Genomic DNA, 24621 nt, shown 5'->3' with positions numbered 1-24621 from the left:
CACGTTACTGCAAGCACGTGGTGCAGGGGGAGCGCCGGACTCACCGCACACAGCAACTCACCGGTCAGCAGATTACCGCAAGTCCCGGACACGCTGTACGTCAGGAGGAATCCACGAGTCTCCAAGCCATCCGTTCCTCCGGAAGTGTCCGTCCACTTCCGGGTCCCTGCAGGAGTTCGCGCGCGAGCTGACGCGGCAGTTCCCGGACACGCCCCCTGCACATGCTCCGCAACCCGGAAGAAGCCGGAAACCGCGTCAGCACAGGGAGAGACACCGTTCTACCACGAACAGCCTACTTACCAGCGCGGTACTGCAGGCGTCATTTCCCAGAAGGACAAGGCCTAGCCGAGGGAAAGAGGACGAGGTGCACCGGAGGATGGAGTCCACGAGGGGAGCTCCACCGACCGTGCTTCTGGAATCCTGAGCTCCGCCGTTCCCTTAGAGACCGCACGGACTCCTAGACCCAGGTATGGTAGGTTCCGATCCATTCAGGACAGGAAACCAACTGATGAGGGAGGGGGACCGCCCCTTTTTATCTGTAGGTTTCCTGTCCTGAAGGGGGCGGATCCCTCTCGTGGGTGCTGTCGTGGCGAAAGGAAAAAATGCAATTTTTGGAATGCCTGCTTCCTTACCGCCTTCTCCAAAAGCATCTTATTAACCTGTTCATGCGCCTGCCTAAGATTTTGCTTCGCGTCCGTAGTAGTACTCCGGATTGCTTCCAGCTCTGCCTTATCTAAGGCCTCCAGGCTATCTTTCTCATCCTGCCTCGTCTGTGTTTTACGTTTACAGATATCCCTGAACAGGAGCCCCCTGAGGTATGCCTTCATTGCATCCCATACCATCATGGGACCAGTGCTACCCTCGTTGTGGATAAAGACATCCCCAAGATCCCGTTCTATATTCCCCATATTAATATGACTGATCCATGCTGGATGAAGCTTCCACTCTCCCCTCCTTCCCCCTGTCAGGGTCCCCCGTCGTATGGACACTAGAATTGGGCTATGATCTGAAATCACTCTTGCCAGATATTGCACGTCGCTTATCATTGCATCCATCAGATCACTAGCTAGAGCCATGTCAATGCGGGACAGAGTGTTATGCGAAGCCGAATAACAAGAGAAGCAGGATACCCTCCCATTCCTCACTCGCCAGGCATCCACCATTCCAAGTTCCCCAATAAGAGTGCCAAACGAAGTCATACAACTATCCTGGATACCTGGAGGTCTACTACTCCTATCCCAGTACAGATCTATCACATTATTGAAGTTCCCCCACCAGTAAAAAAGGGATTACTCCCCCCTTCTCAGAGAACTCCCTTATCTCCCTTAGTTTGGTGCACTTATATGGAGGTGGTATATATATTGCAGCTATACACATGAGTCTGCCAAATATTTTACACTGGACGGCCACACACTGTCCCTCTTTATCCACATACACTTCTATCTCTTCATATTGCACAGAGTTATGGATCAGCAGTGATACACCCCTTGCATAGTTGGAAAAGGTGGAGTGATAGGCCTTCTGCACCCATCTCCTATTTAAAACATGTGTTGTCTCCTTTGTTAGATGCGTTTCTAGTAGACATATTACTGACGGGTTCTGGTCTTGAACATATTTAATTATTGCCGCTCTCCTAGACCTATCTGATAACCCTCTAATATTCCAACTCAACACCTTAATTCTATCCCCCATTATCCCACCCAGTAAAACCATCAAACCTTGTATTATCTCCCCATGCTGCCTCTACCCTACCCCTTTCCCCCCTCCCCCCCTGCTCCCCTCCCCTCCTACTCCCCACCACTTCCTGTTTTCGAGTACTCCCGTGAAGCATCGGGTTTTCCAAACCTGGTCCATAATCCCTACTAAATTCCCCCCTACCTCCCTCGCCTTCCCCTCTTAGACGCATTTTAAAACTCGTCCCTTTTCCAACAATTCTCCACTCCCACCCTTTCTATGTATAATCATATTCCACTCAACCAATATAACAGTAAAATGGCGAACAGTAATTAAACTGGAATCTCAAATTGTAAATACCACCACCGCGCCTAATTAGGCAGTCCCCATGTCCTGCGAAGCTCACATCAAACCCTTCGCATTCCCCCTGCATACTACCTCAATCCCAAAGGGAAGGAGGAAAAAAAAAAAAAACAAAGGGGAGAAAAAAAAAGAAAAAACAAGAAGGGTCCCCTGTAAGCTCCTAAGGATGTCGTAGAGCCTCAGCCGGCCTTCTCCAACACACTGCAGATTCAGACAGTCAGCTCATTCCTTCAAACGGATCCGCTTTTCGTTTGCGTCCAACCACTGCATGGCTTCCGCCGGAGTTGTAAAAAAGTGCACCCGCTCCAACGCCATCACTCTTAGCTTTGCCGGGAACATCATTGAGTATTGCACCCCCATCTCTCGCAGGCGCCTCTTTACTCCTGTAAAAGTCATACGTAACTTTTGAACAGAAATGGAGTAGTCCGGGTATATGGAAATTCTCTGGCCGTCAATCATAAGATCCTCCATGTCTCTTGCCTTTCGCAGTATAGTGTCCCTGTCCCTGTAGTTGAGGAGCTTGGCTAGCATAGTGCGAGGGCCCCTGCCTACTGGTTGTGGCTGCATCGGGACTCTGTGTGCACGTTCTCCGGCATAAAGCTCGGATAAGACATTAGCACCCATTTTCCCCCTGAGCCAGTCTTCTACATATTCAGTGGGGTTTCTTCCTTCCGCTTTCTCAGGGATGCCGACAATTCGGATGTTATTTCTTCTAGAGCGGTTCTCTAAATCATCATTTTTTGCCATGATTTCAGCTATCTGCTGTGCAAATGTTTTTTCAGACTTTTGTAGTTTTGTAATATGATCCTCTGTTATCCCCACTCTCTCCTCTACAGCCGCTGTTCTCAGATCTGCTTTCTTGAGGTCTTTCTTAATGTCAGCAACCTCTGCCTGTAATCCCTTAACTTGCTTTGTCAGGGTAGTCAGAGCTTCTTTACAAAAAGAAACCACTGCAAAAACGTCCTTTAAAGTGGGGTTTTCTGGAGCCTCCTCTGCACTATGTGCTTTCTCAACTTCTGTATTATCTTGCTGCTTTTCACCATCCCCCATCTCATCAGAGCTGGCATTATCTTCTCCCTCCTCTCCTATCTCACCTCTGTTATCTATATGCTGATGTGATTTCTCTGAAGTCCAGGCAAATTTCTCCAGCCTTGCAGCGATCTGCATCCTCTCCTGACAGGCTGCATTAACTTTCTCAGCTTCCTGCCTTATCATGGCACCATCTTGAGAGCTGGGGACTTTCCTGTCTCCATTATCTTTTTGCCTGTGAAGGACCATGGCACTCTGCATCCACCAGACTCACCCCAGATAAGTCCTCACCACCTTATCTTCCTGACAGCCCGCTGAGGCAGTGATAACAGCGGTATTCAGGGATTTATCAAGGGAGTTTGCAGGAGAGCTCCACAAACATGTCTCTTCACATTGCCGTCCAGGCCACGCCCCCACCACACCCTTCTTAATTCCCTTCCTGTCTGCTGACCACTGCTAGAGATAGTTCTGAAATTCTGGTTCCTGTTCCGCCCTGTTCTGTTTTGTGATTCTGGTGTTCTGACTTCTGCTTGTTTCCTGACTACCCTTCTGCCTGCTGTTTATGCACCTCGCTGGCCGATCTGGATTTGACCTCTGCTACGTTTTCTGATTTCGTCCTTGCCTGCCGACTCTGTCCCTGTTCTGCTATTCCTGGTTTGACTTTGCCTGACTACTATTCTCTTGAACTGCTGCCTACCACAGGTAGTGATCACCGGGGCCCTGTGTAATTCCAAATCCCTGTATAGGGGTTAACCCCTTCACGACCGCGGGCAGTAAAATTACGTCCTATTTTAACGTGACTTAACGACCAGGGACGTAATTTTACTGCCTAAACTTCATTTGATTGCCGTGGCCATAGCAACGGCTTTCAAATGATGTCCCCTGCTGTTTCTTACAGCAGGGGACCTTTGCTTGACCCCAGGGGGGGTGGCATCGCCACCCCCCATAGGCGATCGATGTGATTGGCTGTTCAAATCGGAACCGCCAATCACATTGATCACGCTGTTTTCGGCAAAAAAAAAAATGGCAAAAATGGTGTGATCCTGTAAAATCCAGCTAGGACCGGGGCTGCAGCAGCTCCGATCATTGGCTGGAAGCAAGCAGACACCGTGCCCCCCCCCCCCGCAGCACTGATTGGAGCGATCGTGCTATGACATGCAATCGCTCCAATCAGCGTGCAAAGGGGGCTGTCTGACCTGGCGGAGACCGCTCTCCCAAGGCTTGTTTTAGCCTGGAGACCCCTCCCCAGCCATTCTGCGCTGTGCATCCGCTGGGAGTTGTAGTGCCACGCTGCCCGCTGCTGCTGCTTTCGCTTTCGCCTGATCTCTGCTGCCGCCGCCGCTTCATCTCTGCTGCCGCCGCTGTTTTTCCAGATGCCCGACCTCTGCTGCTGCCCCCCCCCCCCTGATCTCTACTGCCCCCTTCCCCCCCCCCGATCTCTGCTGCAATCCCCCCCGCCCCCCCAATCTCTGCTGTTGTCGCCACCTTCGCCGGTGCACGACCTCAGCTGCGGCGTGATCTGTGCTGCTCCCCAGTGATCTGTGTAGTCCCCGTATCTCTGCTGCCCCCTCCCGATCTCTGCTGCCCCCTCCCGATCTCTGCTGCCCCCTCCCGATCTCTGCTTCCGTCGCCACCTTTCCTGGTGCACGACCTTAGCTCAGCCGCCGCGTGATCTGTGCTGCCCCCCCCCGATCTCTGCTGCCCCCCCGATCTCTGCTGCCCCCCCCCATCTCTGCTGCTCCCCCCCATCTCTGCTGCCCCCCCCCGATCTCTGCTGCCCCCCCCGATCTCTGCTGCCCCCCCCGATCTCTGCTGCCGCCGCTGCCTGATCTGCCCCTTCCCCCACTCTGATCGCTCTGTGACACCCCCCCCTCAGCTTCTCCTGTCCCCCCCTGTCGTCCCCTTACCTGCTGCTGCCGCTGTCTGGATCCTCCTGCCTGGGTATCTGACGTCTTCATCATCCAGACTCATCTGCGTCCTTCCTGGGTCCTAGCTTCCTTCTGTACCTTCTGCAGTCTGGTGACTGATATTCCTGCTGCTCCTGAGTATAATTTTTTTTTTTTTTTTTATCCCTTGTTGCTTTTTTTTTTTTGTATTTCATCTGTCTGTGCGTCCTGCAGCCGCCGAGCGCAGATCCATGATGCATATCACGGATCTGCGTCCGAGCTCAGTTTAGCGCAGGATTTTTTTTTTTTTTTTTTCCCGTATCAGTGATTGCTTTTTGCACCTTATCCGCCGAGCGCAGATCCATGATGCATATCACGGATCTGCGTCAGAGCTCAGTTTAGCGCAGGATTTTTTTTTTTTTTTTCCCGTATCAGTGATTGCTTTTTGCACCTTATCCGCCGAGCGCAGATCCATGATGCATATCACGGATCTGCGTCCGAGCTCAGTTTAGCGCAAGATTTTCTTTTTTCTTTTACGGACGCCTTTTTAGTATGTTTCTTTTTTATGATTCCAAATTTTAAATCTAGTTATTTTCTTTTTCTTTCTAGATTTTTTATTTGTCTACTCAAAGAAAATAAAGAAACACACACACACACACACACACACACACACACACACACACACACTAATAAAGTTTAGTTTGTTGTTTTTTTTTGTTTTTTTTTCCACGCCCCACACACCCTACACAATGTCCCACTTGCGCCGCTCATCCCGACCACAACTTTTTTCAGCCCAGGAGGCATATGACCATATTGCCTCCGAAACCGAGAGTGAGGGAGAAGACCCCACATTCTTGTACTCCTCCCACTCCGACTCCTCTTCCTCCTCCTTCAGTGAAGAAGAAGTACGAAGAAGCCGCAGAAGAAGAAGTGGACATCAGCCAAGAGTGAGTGACCCCCAATCCAGTACTAGTGCTACTGCCCCCCAATCCAGCACTAGTGCTACTGCCCCCCAATCCAGCACTAGTGCTACTGCCCCCCAAACCAGCACTAGTGCTACTGCCCCCCAGCCTAGCACTAGTGATCCCCTCTGGTCCCCGGCCCCTGCAAACTTTGCACCACGGATTCTGGATTTCATCCCCCAATCAGGAATCCAGTTTGAGACTGCCAACCTCAGTGAACTAGATTTTTTCAGTCTTTTTCACTGAGCAGTTCATAAGTCTCATGGTGGTGCAAACTAATTTGTATGCCGAACGTTTTTTGGCTCAAAACGCTGCTTCCTCATTTTCTGACTGGTCTCCCATTGACGCAGTTGAAATGGTGAAGTTCTGGGGTCTGGTTCTTCATATGGGGTTGGTGAAGAAGCCTGAAATCCGCCAATACTGGAGTGTAGATATTTTATATAACACTCCAGTATTTCGCATGGTAATGACCCGTCACCGTTTCGAGTCAATCCATAAATTTCTCCATTTCAGGGACAATTCGGAGTGTCTTCCCCGAGATGACCCGAATTTTGAAAGACTTTTCAAAATTCGTCCGGTCATCGATCACTTCAGCAACAAGTTTGCTGAAGTGTACATTCCCGAAAGAGAAATCTGCGTGGATGAAACCCTCATCTACTTCAAGGGAAGGCTGGGATTCCGTCAGTACCTGCCCAACAAGAGGGCCAGGTATGGAATCAAACTCTATAAACTCTGCGAGAGTACCTCAGGGTATACTCACGGGTTTAGAGTTTATGAGGGAAAAGACACCCAGATCGAACCCCCAGAATGCCCACCTTCTCTGGGGGTGAGTGGGAAAATAGTGTGGGATTTGGTGCACCCACTGCTGGTTAAGGGTTATCACTTGTATGTTGATAACTTTTATACCAGCATCCCACTATTCAGATCCCTCTCTGCCAGAGCTACTGCAGCGTGCGGTACTGTGCGCAGAAACCAGAGGGGTCTCCCTACGTCACTAACTGGGTAGCTGCTCCGAAAGGGCGAGAGCAGAGCCCAGTGTAGCGACAACATGCTTGTGGTCAAGTTCAGAGACAAGAGGGACGTCTTTTTCTTGACCACAATCCATGATCCTGGCACCACCACCACCACAGTTCAGGGTTCTCTTTCACAGGTCCAGAAACCTAACTGCGCCCTGGGGTACAACCGGTACATGGGGGGAGTTGATCTCTCTGATCAAGTCCTCCAGCCCTACAGTGCAGCACGAAAGGCTAAGGTGTGGTACAAGAAGCTGGCTGTGCACCTCGTACAGATGGCACTGTACAACGCGTTCGTGCTATCACGATGTGCAGGCAGCACCAACACCTTCCTTCACTTCGAGGAGGTAGTGGTCAAGGCCCTGATGTTTGGAGATCAGGAGGCAGCGGCCCCCAGTACCTCTGGAACTGAAGGTTCTCGTTTTGTACGAGGGCAACATTTCACAGGCAAGGTCCCGCAAGCAGCCAGAAAAGGTAGGACACAGAGAAGGTGTAGAGTGTGCTACAGGAATGGGATTAGAAAGGACACAACATGGCAATGAGACACCTGCCCCGACACACCTGGACTCTGCATCCCGGACTGTTTCAGAATCTACCACACATACATGCCAACCTGACATACTCCCCACAGCTCACACAACATACACACAAAAAAAAAAAACGGCACTCACACATACCATTCTGACTTATTCCCCTCAACTCACATAACACACACAGCCAAAAAAAATTAAAAAGAAAGCACTCCCATGCCAACTTGACATTATCTCCAACACATGCCAACCTGACGTTCACTCCCGTAATAAAACCACATACTCTCATCTTCAAGACGCAACACTAATTTTGGGATGGGGCATTGATCCAGGGAACTAGTCTGATTGCCATATGAGGAGTCGGGAAGGAATTTTTCCCCTAATGTGGAGTTTTTGATGCATGGGGTTTTTGCCTTCATCTGGATCAATATGGGGGACATGGGGGTTGAAAATGCTCAGCACATATCTACATAGGTTCCTTGGGGGTTCTAGTTTCCAAATTGGGGTCACATGTGGGGGGTTTCCACTGTTTAGGCACATCAGGGGCTCTCCAAATGCGACTTGACACCCGCAGATCATTCCTCAAAATCTGCACTCCAAAATGTCACTTCTTCCCGTCTGAGCCCTGCCATGCGCCTAAACAGTGGTTTTCCACCACATATGGGGTATCTGCGTACTCAGGAGAAATTGCACAACAAATTATATGGGGCAATTTTTCCTGATATACTTGGGAAAATTTAAAATTTTTAGCTCAAAGAACATTTTTGTTGAGAAAATATGATTTTTTTATTTTCTCGGCTCAATGTTCCAATCTAATGTGAAGCACCTGGGGGATAAAGGTGCTCACTAAACATCTAGATAAATTCCATGAGGGGTCTAGTTTCCAAAATGGGGGTCACATGTGGGGGGTGCTCCATTGTTTAGGCACCTCAGGGGGTCTCCAAACGCAACATGGCATCCGCTAACGATTCCAGACAATTTTGCGTTCGAAAAGTCAAATGGCCCTCCTTGCCTTCTGAGCCCTGCTGTGCGCCCAAACAATTGATTTCCACCACATATGAGATATCGGCGTACTCAGGAGAAATTGCACAATACGTTTTATGGTGAGTTTTTTCCTAATACCCTTGTGAAAAAAAAAAGCTACCTGGTTGAAGTAACAATTTTGTGGTAAAAAAAAAAAAAATATTTTCTCGGCACAACGTAATAAACTTCTGTGAAGCCCCCAGGGGTTCAAAGTGCTCACTAAACATCTAGATAAATTCCATGAGGGGTCTAGTTTCCAAAATGGGGTCACTTGTGGGGGTGCTCCATTGTTTAGGCACCTCAGGGGGTCTCCAAACGCAACATGGCATCCGCTAACGATTCCAGACAATTTTGCGTTCGAAAAGTCAAATGGCCCTCCTTGCCTTCTGAGCCCTGCTGTGCGCCCAAACAATTGATTTCCACCACATATGAGATATCGGCGTACTCAGGAGAAATTGCACAATACGTTTTATGGTGTGTTTTTTCCTAATACCCTTGTGAAAAAAAAAGCTACCTGCTTGAAGTAACAATTTTGTGGTAAAAAAAAAAATAAATATTTTCTCGGCACAACGTAATAAACTTCTGTGAAGCCCCCAGGGGTTCAAAGTGCTCACTAAACATCTAGATAAATTACATGAGGGGTCTAGTTTCCAAAATGGGGTCACTTGTGGGGGAGCTCCATTGTTTAGGCACCTCAACGGGTCTCCAAACCCGACATGGCGTCCAATAAGGAGTCCAGCTAATTTTGCTTTCAAAAATTGGAATGGCGCTCCTTACCTTCCGAGCTCTGTCGTGCGCCCAAACAATTGATTTTTACCACACATGGGGTATCAGCGTACTCAGGAGAAATTGCACAATAAATTGTAGGGTGCACTTTCTCTTTTCTCCCTTGTGAAAATGTAAATTTTTATGGGCAAAGTAACATTTTCATGTAAAAAAGTAAAATTTTAATTTTTTCCTTCCACATGGCTTTGGTTACTGTGAAGTACCTAAAGGGTTAATAGACTTCTTAGATTTGGTTTTGAGCAGTGTGAGGGGTGCAGTTTTTAGAATGGGGTCACTTTGGGGTATTTTCTGTCACCTAGGCCTCTCAAAGTCACCTCAAATGTGATGTGGTCCCTAAAAAAAATGGTTTTGTAAATTTTGTTGGAAAAATGAGAAATTGCTGATGAACTTTAACCCCTTCTAACTTCCTAATGAAAAAAAATTTTGTTTCGAAAATTGCGCTGGTGTAAAGTAGACATGTGGGAAATGTTATTTAGTAACTATTTTGTGTGACATATCTCCCAGATTTATAGGCATAAAATTTCAAAGTTTAAAAATTGCAAAATTTTCAAAATTTTCGCCAAATTTCCAAAATTTTCACAAATAAACGCAAAAAATATCAGCCTAAATTTACCACTATCATAAAGTACAATATGTCACGAAAAAACAATGTCAGAATCGCCGGGATCCGTTGAAGCGTTCCAGAGGTATAACTTGTCAAAGTGAAACTGGTCAGAATTGCAAAAAATGGCCCGGTCATTAGGGTGTTTTAGTGGCCGGGGGTGAAGGGGTTAAAGGGTTTCAGGGTTCTGGGGGTCCTGCTTGGTGAAGTGGTTTCCCTCTAGCCTGTCCATTACAGCCCGTCTGAATCTGTAGGTCCAGGCAGGTGATACACATGGTCATCCAAAAATGGTTTCAATACAAAAAGAAGAAAAAAAAAAAAAAAGGTCAACACTTCCTGCAAAAAAATAAGCTTCATCGACCTAAAAATGAAAATGTTATGAGTCTTGTAAAATGGCCACAGAATCAATTTTTTTATGACACTAAAATAATATTACAAAAAAGTGGACAAATTTGGTATTGCCGTAATCATAATGATGAAGAGAATCATGTGGCCAGACCACATAATGCAAGTCAGAAAAACAAGGTCAGAATTGCGAGGGGGGTTCTGTTTGTTTTTTCTTGCAGGTTCATAGCACTTGGAATTCTTTCCATGTTTTCCAGTACACTATGTAGTAAAATGAATGGTGTGATTTAAAACAATTTGAAAAACGAAAACAAACCATATTGGGAAAGGGTTAAGAGTCGCATGAGCTTAAATCTGAGTTTAAGAGGTGTTCCCACAAAAGTTATAGGTAACAAATGTCTATTCTCTAGGGCTTCTGCATCTATAGGAGTGACTGAAGTACGATTAGCTACCTCCGTCACTCTCACAGACATGCTGTTTCATTCCATCACGCATCACGAATGGAGTGAGGAAGAATGAGGATCAGCATCCCCCATACCCATCGCATTCTCATGGAAAGTGATGGAAAAAGTAACAACTATTATTTGTGGGAAGATTCTTTTAAAGTAAGCCTTATAGAGGGAGAGAGAAAAAAATTGCAGACTTAGCCTGCATTTCAGAAATTTGTGCTTTTATGGTCATAATAGTCTTAAATTAATCCTTTTATTTTATTTTATAACTCTCGCTATGTAAACCTTATTTGAAAAAAAAAAAAAAAGCAACCCTGAAATATAAAATTTAACAGGAATTAAAAAGATTTAAGGCTTGATGATTATTTCTGGTGTTTACCTTGAGTAACACTTCTACGATATTTGCATGCCCTTCTGAAGCAGCCATGTGCAAAGGAGTTCTGTCCACTTTAGTGCGTGCATCTCTGCTCACTCCGGCTCGGAGCAGCACCTCCGTCGTGGAATAATGTCCATACTGAGCTGCTAGATGGAGAGGAGATGTTCCAAGCTGCAATCACACAAAGCAAGTAAAGAATTATCACTAAATACAAACCGAATAATAAACCTGACAAGAATGACACCGATAGTTTGCAGGGATTGTCCTTGATTTTCTTTGTAAGAAGTCAGAAAATTGTATCCTGCTCTTTTTTTTTTTTTTTTTTAAATATTAATTAACCAGGAGTCACCAACCTAAAGCTCAGGATGACGTGTGTCTTACAGCGGTCTGCCAGCTTGGCATAACTAAAAGAAGGACACCAGATGGTGACTTTTAGGAGTAGCCACACATAGAAGAACAGATTTCACTATGCACAGACTGGTAAGCTGAAGACATGATGAGACTGCCAGTTAGAGGAATGCTTGAAGCTGGATAGTGTGGTGGGAGTGCTTGATGTAACGTCACTCAGGTTAGTTGTGGTCATAGCAGAAGGAGGACCGTGGGAACCTTTCTGCTGTGACTGCGGCTAACCTGAGTGATATCACCGCAGATCGCAGCTCAGTCTCTGCCTGCAGTTAATGCGTGTGGACATGTTCCATGATCGCGCACTGTAATTTCAGATGTAGCAGAGCTGAATCGTCATGGGACCTTGTGTGGATTACATTGGACCTGCAGGGTGGGATTTGGGGGTTAATAAAGAGGTGAAAGAGGGTGTTTTTTTGCATTTTGTTCCAAACAAAGGATTTTTTCGGTATTTGTGTTTCTTTACTTTCACTTAGAGATTAGTGATGGGGAGGGGTCTCATAGACCCTCCCCATTACTAATCTAGGCCTTAGTGGCATCTGTGGGCTGTTATTAACCCCTGCTATTACCCAGATTGCCACCGCACCAGTCTGGAAGAGCTGGGTAAAACGCCGGCCTTGTTGCATCTAATGGATGTGACAATCCCAGGCAGCTGCAGGCTGCTATTTTTAGGCTGGGGTCCGGCCTAATAACCATAGGTCTCCCCATTCTGAGAATAACAGCCTACAGCTGTCAGGCTTTATCTTGGCTGAGTATCAGAATTGGGGGGGGGCGCATGTCGTTTTTTCTGCATGCAGTTCCTCTTATTTTGATACACAGCCAAGATGTGCGCACGGCTGGGGCTGCAGCCTGTAGCCGTGGGCTTTATCTGTGCTGGATATCATAATACGGGGGGACCCTATGCCAATAATTTTTTTATTTTTACTGTACGATATAGACGACAAATGGTGAGGATAACTGTGGAAAGAAAAGGCGCAAAAATAGGGTCTTACCCGGTATGACACGTGGGGGCAAGTGTGGGTTGGAACACTCACCTGATGGGGTTGTGCAAGTCACAACCCCTATGAAGGCACGTAGTAAATGTGGAAGGCAGCGGTCCCGCAGTGTAGATATAATCCAAGAGGTAGAGCAGAAAGCAGGTTTAAAATTCCGCGCCACACCACAGAGAATCCAAATGCTTGTTAGTAAATCCCTTTCTTTATTATTTTTTACACAGGTCTACGCGTTTCGAAGACATATCCGTCCTCATCATCAGGACAATGTACAAAGAAAGACTATGAAGACTATGACTATGATAGTCTTTCTTTGTACATTGTCGTGATGATGAGGACGGATATGTCCTCGAAACGCGTAGACCTGTGTAAAAAATAATAAAGAAAGGGATTTACTAACAAGCATCTGCATTCTCTGTGGTTTGGCGCGGAATTTTAAACCTGCTTTCTGCTCTACCTCTTGGATGATATAGACGACACACAGCTCCTGTGATTGGAAGCAGTCAGCTGACACTCAGGGTGGGGAAGTGTCTGACTGCAACCAATCACAGGTGCCGGAGGGCGGGGAAAGCAATGAATATTTAATGAGGGTTAATTATTGGCTACAGAAGTGAATGCTTGGCCTGGAAGTAGTTTAGCGCCATGATAGATACTCGGTAAGTAAAGCGCGCACGCTCCTATCCCCCTATCCCTTCTACCAACATTATTTGCCGGATTCTGGTCCCCATAGACTTATATGGGGACCGGAATCCTGACAGGAACCGAATTTTAAAAACCAACCCCACGGACCCACCAGACCCAGTTATCTGCGAGTCTGCCCATCACTAGTAAAAGCATAAGCATATTTATTTGATAAGACACGGTCTTATATTTGACCATTGAAGCTAAAACTATTCACAAACCCCTTATAGTGGACAAACCCTTTTTTAAATATCTTAAGTGGCCATAATAAAAAATAAATAATATTTATTCACCTACAGTACAGACCAAACGTTTGGACACACCTTCTCATTCAAAGAATTTTCTTTATTTTCAGGACTCTGAAAATTGTAGATTCACATTGAAGGCATCAAAACTATGAATTAACACATGTGGAATGAAATAATTATCAAAAAAGTGTGAAACAACTGAAAATATGTCTTATATTCTAGGTTCATCAAAGTAGCCACCTTTTGCTCTGATTACAGCTTTGCACACTCTTGGCATTCTCTTGATGAGCTTCAAGAGGTAGTCACTGGAAATAGTCTTGCAACAGTCTTGAAGAAGTTCCCAGAGATGCTTAGCACTTGTTGGCCCTTTTGCCTTCACTCTGCGGTCCAGCTCACCCCAAACAATCTCGATTGGGTTCAGGTCTGGTGACTGTGGAGGCTAGGTCATCTGGCGTAGCACCCCATCACTCTCCTTAGTCAAATAGCCCTTACACAGCCTGGAGGTGTGTTTGGGGTTATTGTCCTGTTGAAAAATAAATGATGGTCCAACTAAACGCAAACCAGTTGAAATAGCATGCCGCTGCAAGATGCTGTGGTAGCCACGCTGGTTCAGTATGCCTTAAATTTTGAATAAATCCCCAACAGTGTCACCAGCAAAGCACCCCCACACCATCACACCTCCTCCTCCATGCTTCACAGTGGGAACCAGGCATGTAGAGTTCACCTTTTCTGCGTCGCACAAAGACACGGTGGTTGGATACAAAAATCTCGAATTTGGACTCCTCAGACCACAGCACATATTTCCACTGGTCTAATGTCCATTCCTTGTGTTCTTTAGCCCAAACAAGTCTCTTCTGCTTGTTGCCTGTCCTTAGCAGTGGTTTTCTAGCAGGTATTTTACCATGAAGGCCTGCTGCACAAAGTCTCCTCTTAACAGTTGTTCTAGAGATGTGTCTGCTGCTAGAATTCTGTGTGGCATTGACCTGGTCTCTAATCTGAGCTGCTGTTAACCTGCGATTTCTGAGGCTGGTGACTCGGATAAACTTATCCTCCGCAGCAGAGGTGACTCTTGGTCTTCCTTTCCTGGGGCGGTCCTCATGTGAGCCAGTTTCTTTGTAGCGTTTGATGTTTTTTTGCCACTGCACTTGGGAGTTTCCCCAATTTTTCGGACTGACTGACCTTCAGTTCTTAAAGTAATGATGGCCATTCGTTTTTCTTTACTTAGAATTTGTATTCTGGCAAGAAAAAAGCAGCTAACAGTCTATTCAGTAGGACTATCAGCTGTGTATCCACCAGACTTCTGCACAACACAAATGATGGTCCTAACCCCATATATAAGGCAAGAAATCTCCCTTATTAAACCTGACAGGGCACACCTGTGAAGTGAAAACCATTTCCAGTGACTACCTCTTGAAGCTCATCAAGAGAATGCCAAGAGTGTGCAAAGCAGTAATCAAAGCAAAAGGTGGCTACTTTGAAGAACCTAGAATATAAGACATATTATCAGTTGTTTCACACTTTTTTGTTAAGTATTTCATTCCACATGTGTTAATTCATAGTTTTGATGCCTTCAATGTGAATCTACAATTTTCAGAGCCTTGAAAATAAAGAAAACTCTTTGAATGACAAGGTGTGTCCAAACGTTTGGTCTGTTCTTTATATAGCGCTTTACTTCACAGCTCTTTACATACTTCAGAAATGCAATGAAAACGTGTACTTCACAAAGCTTGACTATACTCTTATTATGTCAATAATTTGTCTTCTGGCGATGAAGTGACATCATTATTTCATGTGACCACTGCAGCCAGTGAGTGGCCACTGATTGGCTGTAGCCGTCCAGAAGTAAGCAACCCCTTGAAATATAGTTGTAGAGACTGTCAGAATAATTACCCAATCGGTAGTAAACGGAGCTCCATTTGCCATTAAAATCCGAACTTCATCATCTTGACCAGCTCGAGCTGCCTCTAGAAGTTTTTTTCCCAAATCTACCAAGGACATCTAAGAAAAGAAGAAAAAGTAATTAAAAAAAAACTGTTTGTAAAATCTTAAAATCTAAGAAATGGTTTGAATAATTTAACAATATATAAAATAGCTTGCAGTATATACAAATTTACATCTAGACACAGAAAAGTTATTCAGGTCAGGGTAAAATTCAATGTAAACGCCTATAAACCATGGCTGAATAAGTGCCACTCAACAGGGACCATTTATTTTAGCTCTACATAAAGCACCCATAAATCAAAAGGAGGGCACATCTAGGGATTGTGTGAGGGGTCCAAAAGTGTTGCGCGCAAGGGAGGATAGGATTTGATTAGAATAGTATATAAAGCACACTGATCAGCTTAAAAAGGGATTTTCTTTTGTGACCCATACTCATAGTAGTCAAGACATGTGTGATTTGACTGCTAGCTTTACTATTTAAACTGCACCTAAGGGTAGTGACTAGAGTTGAGAGCGGTTCGCGGTTCGTGGTTCTCCAGTTCGCGGTTCGAGTGATTTTGGGGGCTGTTCTAGATCGAACTAGAACTCGAGCTTTTTGCTAAAGCTCGATAGTTCTAGTTACGTTCGAGAACGGTTCTAGCAGCAAAAAGCCAAGCTAATTACTAGCTGGCTTTCCGCTGTAATAGTGTAAGTCACTCTGTGACTCACACTATTATGAAATTTCAGCGTATAGTGTGCGGGAACAGCGCATTCAGATCACTGCTGCTGGGATAATGGCGATCGCCATATTTTTTTTTTTCCTTGTCTTCCTTCCCTAAGCGCGCGCATGTAGTGGGGCGGGCCAGCATGTCAGCCAATCCTAGACACACACAGCTAAGTGGACTTTTAGCCAGAGAAGCAACGGCATGTGTAATAGGATGTCCATGTCACATGTCCCTGCATTATAAATACGGGTATCTGCCCGTCTGGACGCCATTATCTGCCTTCTGCGTCTGGGTGTCAGTCACCGCTGGCGTAGCTCCTGTCTCCGATACTGCTGTGTACGCTCTATACACAGCGCTATACAGAATAGGGATAGCAGTTTCTTTCAGCTCTTGTAAGGGCTAATTACAGCAGGCTCAGAGCCATAGGTGACAGTCAGGTCCGTGGAAACAGATTTTAACAGCTACACAAGATAACAGCGTCTGTGTAGCTAAGGTCAGGGACTTCCTCGCTGCATTTCCCCATTAGGAGGGATATAAAGTCAGGCTTACTTTCCTCCACCCAGACCCACAACCCTGCCACTGTACCCTCCTGCCCTTTGCACACTCAAGCTCATTGTTACTAAGCCATTATACTAGCAAACTATGCTGCCAGTTTAAGGGCCGTAGTTGCATTGTCAGGGATAATTATTGTTGTTTATTCTGCTGTTAATAAAGCTAGACCACCGCTGCAATCTACACCACCTCTCAATTTTTACTACCACATTTTAAGTGCACAATCTTGTCGCAATCAAAATGAGTGGCAAAATGACAGATGCTGGTGGAAAGGGGAAGAGGCGTGTTGGAAAAGGAAAAAAAGGGTTTGTCCGTGGGGAAGGTGGCAAAGCTCCATTAACATCTGCTGAAGATAGACCATCTTCCAGCAAAAGTAAGATGTCTACTACTTACCGTGGACAATCCGATGTGCTCCCTTTTTTACGGACACGAACAACTGGAACAAAGGTAGATGATGGCCAAAAAAGGAAAATGCTTGAATGGATCTCAAGTGGTTCAACAAGTACCCTCTCCGCCACCTCAACTACCGCATCCAAAAAACACCAGTCTTCTGAGTTGTCATCCCAATCACACTTGCTTTCTCCCAGCTCTGAAGTCTCCATCCGCCCTGCACAGTATGGTGGAACAGAGATGGCGGAGTCTGCAGAGCTGTTCAGTCACACTATAGCCTGGGAATCAGAGGTCTGCTCCAAAGCTACAGTGAGTACAGACCAGGAAATAGTCTGCAGTGATGCCCAGAACCTTTGTGACTCCGATTCAGGCCATGAGGACCAAGTTTTTGAGAATAATGTTGACCCTTTTTCACAAACTGTAACACCTGTTGTTATAGACAATGAGGAACATACTGATGACGATGAGACGCAGATACCAGATTGGGATGACAACTTAAACATTCTGTCAGGGCAAGAAGAGGCTCGGTCTGAGGGTGAGGGGAGTGCAAATACAACAATTGATGAGGAAGTTCTAGATCCCACCTACTGTCAACCCACAGTCAGGCACTTGAGGAGGTCAACAGAGGCGGTGGAGGAGGATGCAACCGACGACGAAGTTACCTTGCGCCTTCCTGGACAGAGTCGGAGCACTGGTAGCACGTCTACAACTGCATCCTCAGCCACCACTCTGCCTCTGAGCACTAGTCGGGGTGGATCAGCAGGTCGCATGCCCTCTAAGCCTTGCCTAGCCTGGTCCTTTTTTGACATAGCAAAAGATCGCCCAAATTATGTGATCTATAAAATTTGTCGTGATTCTGTTAGTAGAGGGCAAAACCTCAGCAGTTTGACAACTTCTTCCATGAATCGTCACATGAGTAAATATCATATGTCCCAGTGGGAAGCTCACCGTGCTGCAATGCGGCCTAGCGGAGCGAACCATCCACCGCCTGCCCCTTCCAGTGCATCCGCGCGCTCTTCATCTTCTAGGACTGTGGGGACAGCTGTCACACCTGGTTTTCCACGCACAACTTCCACCACTGTAACCGCAACAGGCAGTTTGCTTGGTAGGTCGTCCAACTGGTTTGGAAGGGGAAACAAGTGCGTGTGTACAGCTCTCTCAGACATCGATAGCACCAACGTTGGATGAAGGCAACATCATGTCTCCGCCTGCACTTTCCTCACAAACCTGCATTTAATAGAGACCTTATGTCTGTCGCTGTGCCCCAGTACCAGATGCCCAGTCGCCACTACTTCTCTAAGAAAGGTGTGCCTGCGCTACACCAGCATGTCGCACACAACATCACCGCTTCCTTGAGAAACTCTGTGGGTGAACGGGTGCATTTCACCACCGATACTTGGACCAGTAAGCATGGACAGGGACGTTACATGTCGCTGACTGGGCACTGGGTAACTATGGTGATAGATGGTGAAGGGTCTGCTGCACAAGTCTTGCCGTCCCCACGACTTGTGTGTCAATCCTCTGTCTGTCCAAGTTCCGCCACTGCTTCTGCCTCCTCCACCTGGTCTGGGTCCTCCACCTCCGCCCCAAGCCTGCCTGGTCAGGCCACCAGAATTCTAACTGCGCACAAGGAATCACGCACCCCTCATTACTATGCTGGCAGCAGAGCGCAACGGCATCAGGCGGTCTTTAGCTTGAAATGTCTTGGAAATAAGAGTCACACAGCGGCTGAGTTGTGGGCAGCTCTGGAGACTGAGTTTAATAAATGGTTGTGTTCACTCAACCTGCAGCCTGGTAAGGCCGTGTGCGACAATGCTGCAAACCTGGGTGCGGCCCTTCGCCTGGGCAAGATGACACACGTGCCTTGTATGGCTCACGTGTTGAACCTTGTTGTCCAGCAATTTTTAACACACTAGCCCGGCCTAGATGGCCTTCTGAACAGGGCACGAAAACTGTCTGCTCACTTCCGCCGTTCAACCGCCGCAGCTGAGCGACTTGCATCGCTCCAGAAGTCTTTCGGCCTGCCGGTTCATCGCCTGAAATGCGATGTGCCGACACGCTGGAATTCGACTCTCCACATGTTACAGCGACTGTGGCAGCACTGTCGAGCCCTGGTGCAATACGTCATGACATATAGCCTGGGCCAACGAGATGCAGAGGTGGGGCAGATCACCCTGATGGAGTGGTCTCAGATCAAGGACCTATGCACCCTTCTGCACAGTTTCGACATGGCAACGAATATGTTTAGCGCTGACAATGCCATTATCAGCATGACAATTCCAGTCATTTACATGCTGGAGCACACGCTAAACACTATTCGGAGTCAGGGGGTGGGACAACAGGAAGGGGAGGAACTACAGGAGGATTCATATGCGCAAGAGACAACATCACCAAGGTCCAGACGTTCATCATCACCAACGCGGCAGGCATGGGACCATGGGGGACAGGGATCAACAAGTGCGCATGGTAGCAGACGAAATGTTGAGGAAGGTGCAGGAGAACATGAAGAAATGGAGGACGAACTGTCCATGGACATGGAAGACTCAGTGGATGAGGGAGACCTTGGTCAAATTTCAGTTGAAAGAGGTTGGGGGGAGATGTCAGAGGAAGAAAGAACGGTTAACACCTCTATGCCACAAACACAGCGTGGACTTGGTCCGCATGGCTGCGCAAGACACATGAGTGCCTTCTTGCTGCACTATCTCCAACATGATCCTCGTATTGTCAAAATTAGAAGTGATGATGACTACTGGCTTGCCACACTATTAGATCCCCGGTACAAGTCCAAATTTTGTGACATAATTCCAGCCATAGAAAGGGACGCACGTATGCAGGAGTATCAGCAGAAGCTGTTACTCGATCTTAGCTCGGCTTTTCCATCAAACAACCGTGCAGGTGCAGGGAGTGAATCTCCCAGTTGTAACTTGACAAACATGGGACGGTCTCGTCATCTTCAACAGTCTACCCGTACCAGTAGCACCGTATCTGGTGCTGGTAACAGCAATTTTATTGAATCTTTTCATAATTTTTTTAGACCCTCCTTTGCAAGGCCACCAGAGACAACAAGTTTGACACATAGTCAACAGCTGGAGAGGATGATACAGGAGTATCTCCAAATGAACATCGATGCCATTACTTTGCAAATGGAGCCTTGCTCATTTTGGGCTTCAAATCTTGAAAAATGGCCAGAGCTCTCCACTTACGCCTTGGAGATTTTGTCGTGTCCAGCTGCCAGCGTTGTCTCTGAACGTGTCTTCAGTGCTGCTGCGTGTGTGCTGACAGATAAGCGCACGCGTCTGTCCAGTGACAATGTGGACAGACTAACGTTCATCAAAATGAACAAGTCATGGATCCACAAGGAATTTACTACCCCTGTGTCATCCTGGGGAGAGTAAATGCTTGTGTATTTGGAATGTGCTTGATGCAAATGTACCTGTAAAGTGTACAACTGGGGCACAACTGCTGCTACTGAAGGGGTGGGTGTCTGTGTGGCCCAATTTTTGGAAACAAGGGAGACTCTTCTTGGTGTAACCCTTGCTGTGTTTTTTAAAAGGAGCCAAGATGAACAGAGCTGGGATCAGGAAAGACTTAGCTACCTACCCCGGTGTCATCCTGGGGACGGTTAAGAATAGCATATTTTTGAATGTGCTTGATGCAAATCTACCTGTGAAGTGTACAACTGGGGCACAAGTGCTGCCACTGAAGTGGTGTCTGTGTGGCCCAATTTTTGGAAAAAAGGGAGACTCCGCTTGGAGTCACCTTGCGGTGTTTTACATGATTACGTGTCTCCTCCTCTTTTTCCTTGTCCAGCTCTTTTGTTTTCGCATGAGTATATGTCCTTGTCACTTTCCCATGTGTTTGTGTTGTGTTATGAGTGGTTTGTCATCTTTTGGACACCTTTGAGGGTGTTTTCTAGGTGTTTTTATGTGTTTGTGATTGCCTCCCATTGTTTCCTATGCGGTTCGAGCGGTTCGCCGAACCGGTTCACCGAACCGAACTCGAACGGGACCTCCATTCGGCGAACCGAACTCGAGCCGAACCACGGCCGGTTCGCTTATCTCTAGTAGTGACTGACAAGATCTTATAGTGCGCTGCAGCTTGTGAGATAATGCAGAGGGCAGGGAGATGAAGCACTGGGGTACAGTCTCCTCCTGAATATACCAAACTTCAAATCTATGAATGTGGTGTATTCGTTCAGCTTGAATAGAAGAACATTCATTTTATACACCTCAGCCCAAACAGCAAATGTGATCTCAGCTCTGATTACAGGAGACAGGGGGTTGTGAAATCTCCATTTTCTGAACTTTCTGCACAATATACTTTAACATGGGAGCATATGGGTAATGCATGCCGCTGTATGGACATACAGAAGAATATGTTGTGAAATTCTCCTTAAGCACACAGTAAACGCTCAGCGTGGGCTACGTGGCCGCTAGGTTGTACAGCACCGCATCCACACGACTGTTCATCCAGACACATTAAAAACTGCAGTATAAATCGGCCTGTCTGCACATTTTCCAGTCTAAATTAATTTTGAACTATATAAAAAATTAATATAATGCACATTTCTGATCTACTTAATGTTTCACTTCCTCACCATTTTCAGTGTTAAGCTCTCTTCACATCTGCTCTGGAAGTTTGTAGCCTCTGTTGCATAATTTTTGGAAAACAACCCCCCTAAAAATAGGGCTTTATGTTACAGTATTTTGTTTCATAAAACAATAGATCTTATTAAAGTATTGTTGACAACCATCACAAGGAATATGCCAATACACTAACACAATACTAGTCAACCACCCAACTAGGGCTATACTGTATCACTGACATAAAATCGAAGAGAAGTAATTATCTTTATTTACACTCTTAAAATATAGCAGTCTATAATCCACTGCAAAAACGAAAAACCTCTTGGCTGCACACTAGTACTGTGTAGTGTAATCCTATGAATGAGAGGTAAAAATGAGTTGACTGCACAGAGCTACGAAGAGATGAATACTCTCCCTAGACGCTAGCTCTGCCACCACTGAACAATGGCCATCACCAACTCTACAGTAGATAGACATGCTGTATATTCAGAGCATTGAGCACTTAAAAACACCCTGCTATAAAATACTCTGTGCCTATAAACAACGTATGAATTCATTCCTGCTTAAACCCATTTTCGTAATTCATACACACTTTATCATTTAAGAATTAAAGGGGTTTCCATCAATAGGACAACCACTTCTCGTCCCCTATGTTTGCGAGCATTAATATAAAAAAAAGCTTATGCTCACATTTGTTGCCGATGCCGTTCCAACAGTGTCGGCATTTGCTCTCTTGGGGCTCATGTGAGGTTGTAATATCACGAGACCCCAGTGCCAAATCTGCACCGCCTCCCCTCTTCCCCCTTCAGATGTATGGGTAATCAACAGAAAGTAAGAGTTTTGGCTGACCGATCATTTCCTGTCAATTATTTATATTTCCAAAGGTGGGAAGAGGGAAGGCGGCTCTGACTGGGTGCTGGGCATCGCGCGATATCACAACTTCACGAGAGCCCTGGGAACGTGAGCACTGGCACCACTGGAACAGGGCCACCACAGGAGGTATTAGCTCATGGGGAATGAGAAAGGGTTGTCCTAGTATTGAACCACCCCTTTAAAGGGAATCCATCAGCAAGATTTTGCTACTTGATCTGAGAGCAGCATAATGTAGATACGGAGACCCTGATTCCAGTGATGTGTCACTTACTGAGCTGTTTGCTGTCATTTTGATAAAATCAATGTTTTCTCTGCTACAGATCTAGCAGTTATACAAAGCTCATGAATAAGCTGGACTACCTGCAGCACACCAAGTAGTCCTCTAATGATAATCTACTGCTGATTAAACAGTGATTATCAAAACTACACTCAAGGCTGCTTTACACGGTACGACAGATTGTGCAATTTCACAATGGATCGCACCCACCCCCGTCCCTTTTGCGTCACGGGCAAATCGCTGCCTGTGGCGCACAAAGTCGGTAACCCCCCGTCACACGTACTTACCTCCCGTCCGACCTCGCTGTGGGCGGCGAACGTCCACTTCCTGGAGTGGGAGGGACGTTGGCGTCACAGCGACGTCACACGGCCGCCGTCCAATAGAAGCGGAGGGGCGGAGATGAGCGGGATGTAAACATCCCGCCCATCTCCTTCCTATCACATAGCTGGCGAGAGCCGCGGGTCGCAGGTAAGCGATGTTCATCGTTCCCGGGGTGTCACACGGAGCGGCGTGTGCTACCCCGGGAACGATGAACAATTAAATTAAACAATATTATGAAACCTAGCGACCAGTACACGACTCACGATTTGTGAGCGATACTGCGTCGCTAGGAGGTGTCACACAGGCCGGCATCGCAAGCGATGCCGGATGTGCGTCACAAAAACCGTGACCCCGAAGATCTATCGCACGATAGATCTTCTGGTGTAAAGCAGCCTTAAGAAGCCCAGTAAGTGTCACATCACTGGAATCAGGATTTCTGCCCCACATTATGCTGCTCAGATTAGTTGGTAAAAACCTGGTGACAGATTCTTTTTAAAGGTGAATCTTCGACCAGGTTTTTGCTACCTCATATGAGATCAGCATGATGTAGGGGCAGAAGCCCAGATTCCAGTGATATGTATCTTACTGGGCAGCTTTCTACAGTTTTGATAAAATCACAGCTTTATCTGCTGCAGATCTACGGCACCAGTTCTCTGAATGCTGAGCTCTGGCTTGCGTTAGCAATAATGTTGTAAGCAAAAAAAAGATGGCAAGAAGTGATTGGTGCTAAGGTTGCTTTCACACATCCGTTTTTTCCTGTGCAGCACAATACGGCGCTTTGCAGAAAAAATGCAACCGTTTTTTTATGCCGCCGGTTGCGTTTTTGTTGCATAGACTTACATTAGTGCCGTATGGGCTTGCGTTCTGTCTGGTTTTTGCCTCATGCGGCAGATTTAGCCGATGCGGCGGCCGAATGGAACATTGCCTGGCACGTTTTTTTGTCCGGCAAAAAAAACCCGCATCGCGCCGCATCCTGCCGATGCAGCGCGATTTGCAATGCATGCCTATGGACGCCGCATGCGTTTTTTTCCACTGCGCATGCTCAGTAGCCTGCCGCAAGCGGCAAAAACCGGACGGGCCGCATGTAGAAAACTTATGCAAAGGATGCGGTTTTGTCGCCGCATCCGTTGCATAGGTTTTAGAGCCGGATTGGCCGGCTCTGCTAAAACCGGAGGTGTGAAAGCAGCCTAAGACAGCACCATTCATATCAAGAAAAAAAATGGATGGGATGATCATAAAGTCACCTCTGTTTATTAACCTTTTTAGTCTTGTTTGGTCAATCAATAGTTAGTGATCAATCAGAGCCAAAAGGGTTAATTACAGAGTAAATGCCTGGTACACTCTGTTGTGCTTCCCTCCCCTGCCCAGGAGATGTGATCAGACCATGTCCCTGTACGGTCAGACACGGCCATTACACAGTACATAGCAGGAGTATTTTTTCGAATCACATCCAATTGTAGAAATTATTTTTTATAACCAGAACTTGATTAAACTTAACTTTGTACATGGTTAAAAAAAAAATATATTTTTTTTTTTGACCACTTACATAAAAAATGTTTAATACATGTTTGGTATCTACGTACTCATACTGACGTGGAGAATCATATTGACAGGTCA

General features: G+C 46.4%; 1 protein-coding gene across 3 annotated transcripts in view; it reads right to left on the bottom strand.

Annotated features, from left to right (window-relative positions):
• GABPB1 (GA binding protein transcription factor subunit beta 1) overlaps positions 1–24621 on the bottom strand; it is a 96301-nt gene that overhangs the window by 50101 nt on the left and 21579 nt on the right. For all 3 annotated transcript variants that reach the window (XR_012753058.1, XM_075345833.1, XM_075345834.1), the window contains exons 2-3: positions 15251–15358; positions 11041–11208 (exon numbers count right to left, since the gene is read on the bottom strand). Coding sequence is in view for 2 of the 3 variants with exons in the window: in XM_075345833.1 (XP_075201948.1) it covers positions 11041–11208; positions 15251–15358 (276 nt within the window). In the remaining variant the exon portion in view is untranslated. The remainder of the gene's footprint in view (positions 1–11040; positions 11209–15250; positions 15359–24621) is intronic.

The sequence above is a fragment of the Anomaloglossus baeobatrachus genome, chromosome 4 (genome assembly GCF_048569485.1).
Source record: "Anomaloglossus baeobatrachus isolate aAnoBae1 chromosome 4, aAnoBae1.hap1, whole genome shotgun sequence".
Lineage (NCBI taxonomy): Eukaryota > Metazoa > Chordata > Amphibia > Anura > Aromobatidae > Anomaloglossus > Anomaloglossus baeobatrachus.
The sequence above is the reverse complement of the archived record's forward strand: the minus strand, read 5'-3'. Positions and strand labels throughout refer to the sequence as shown.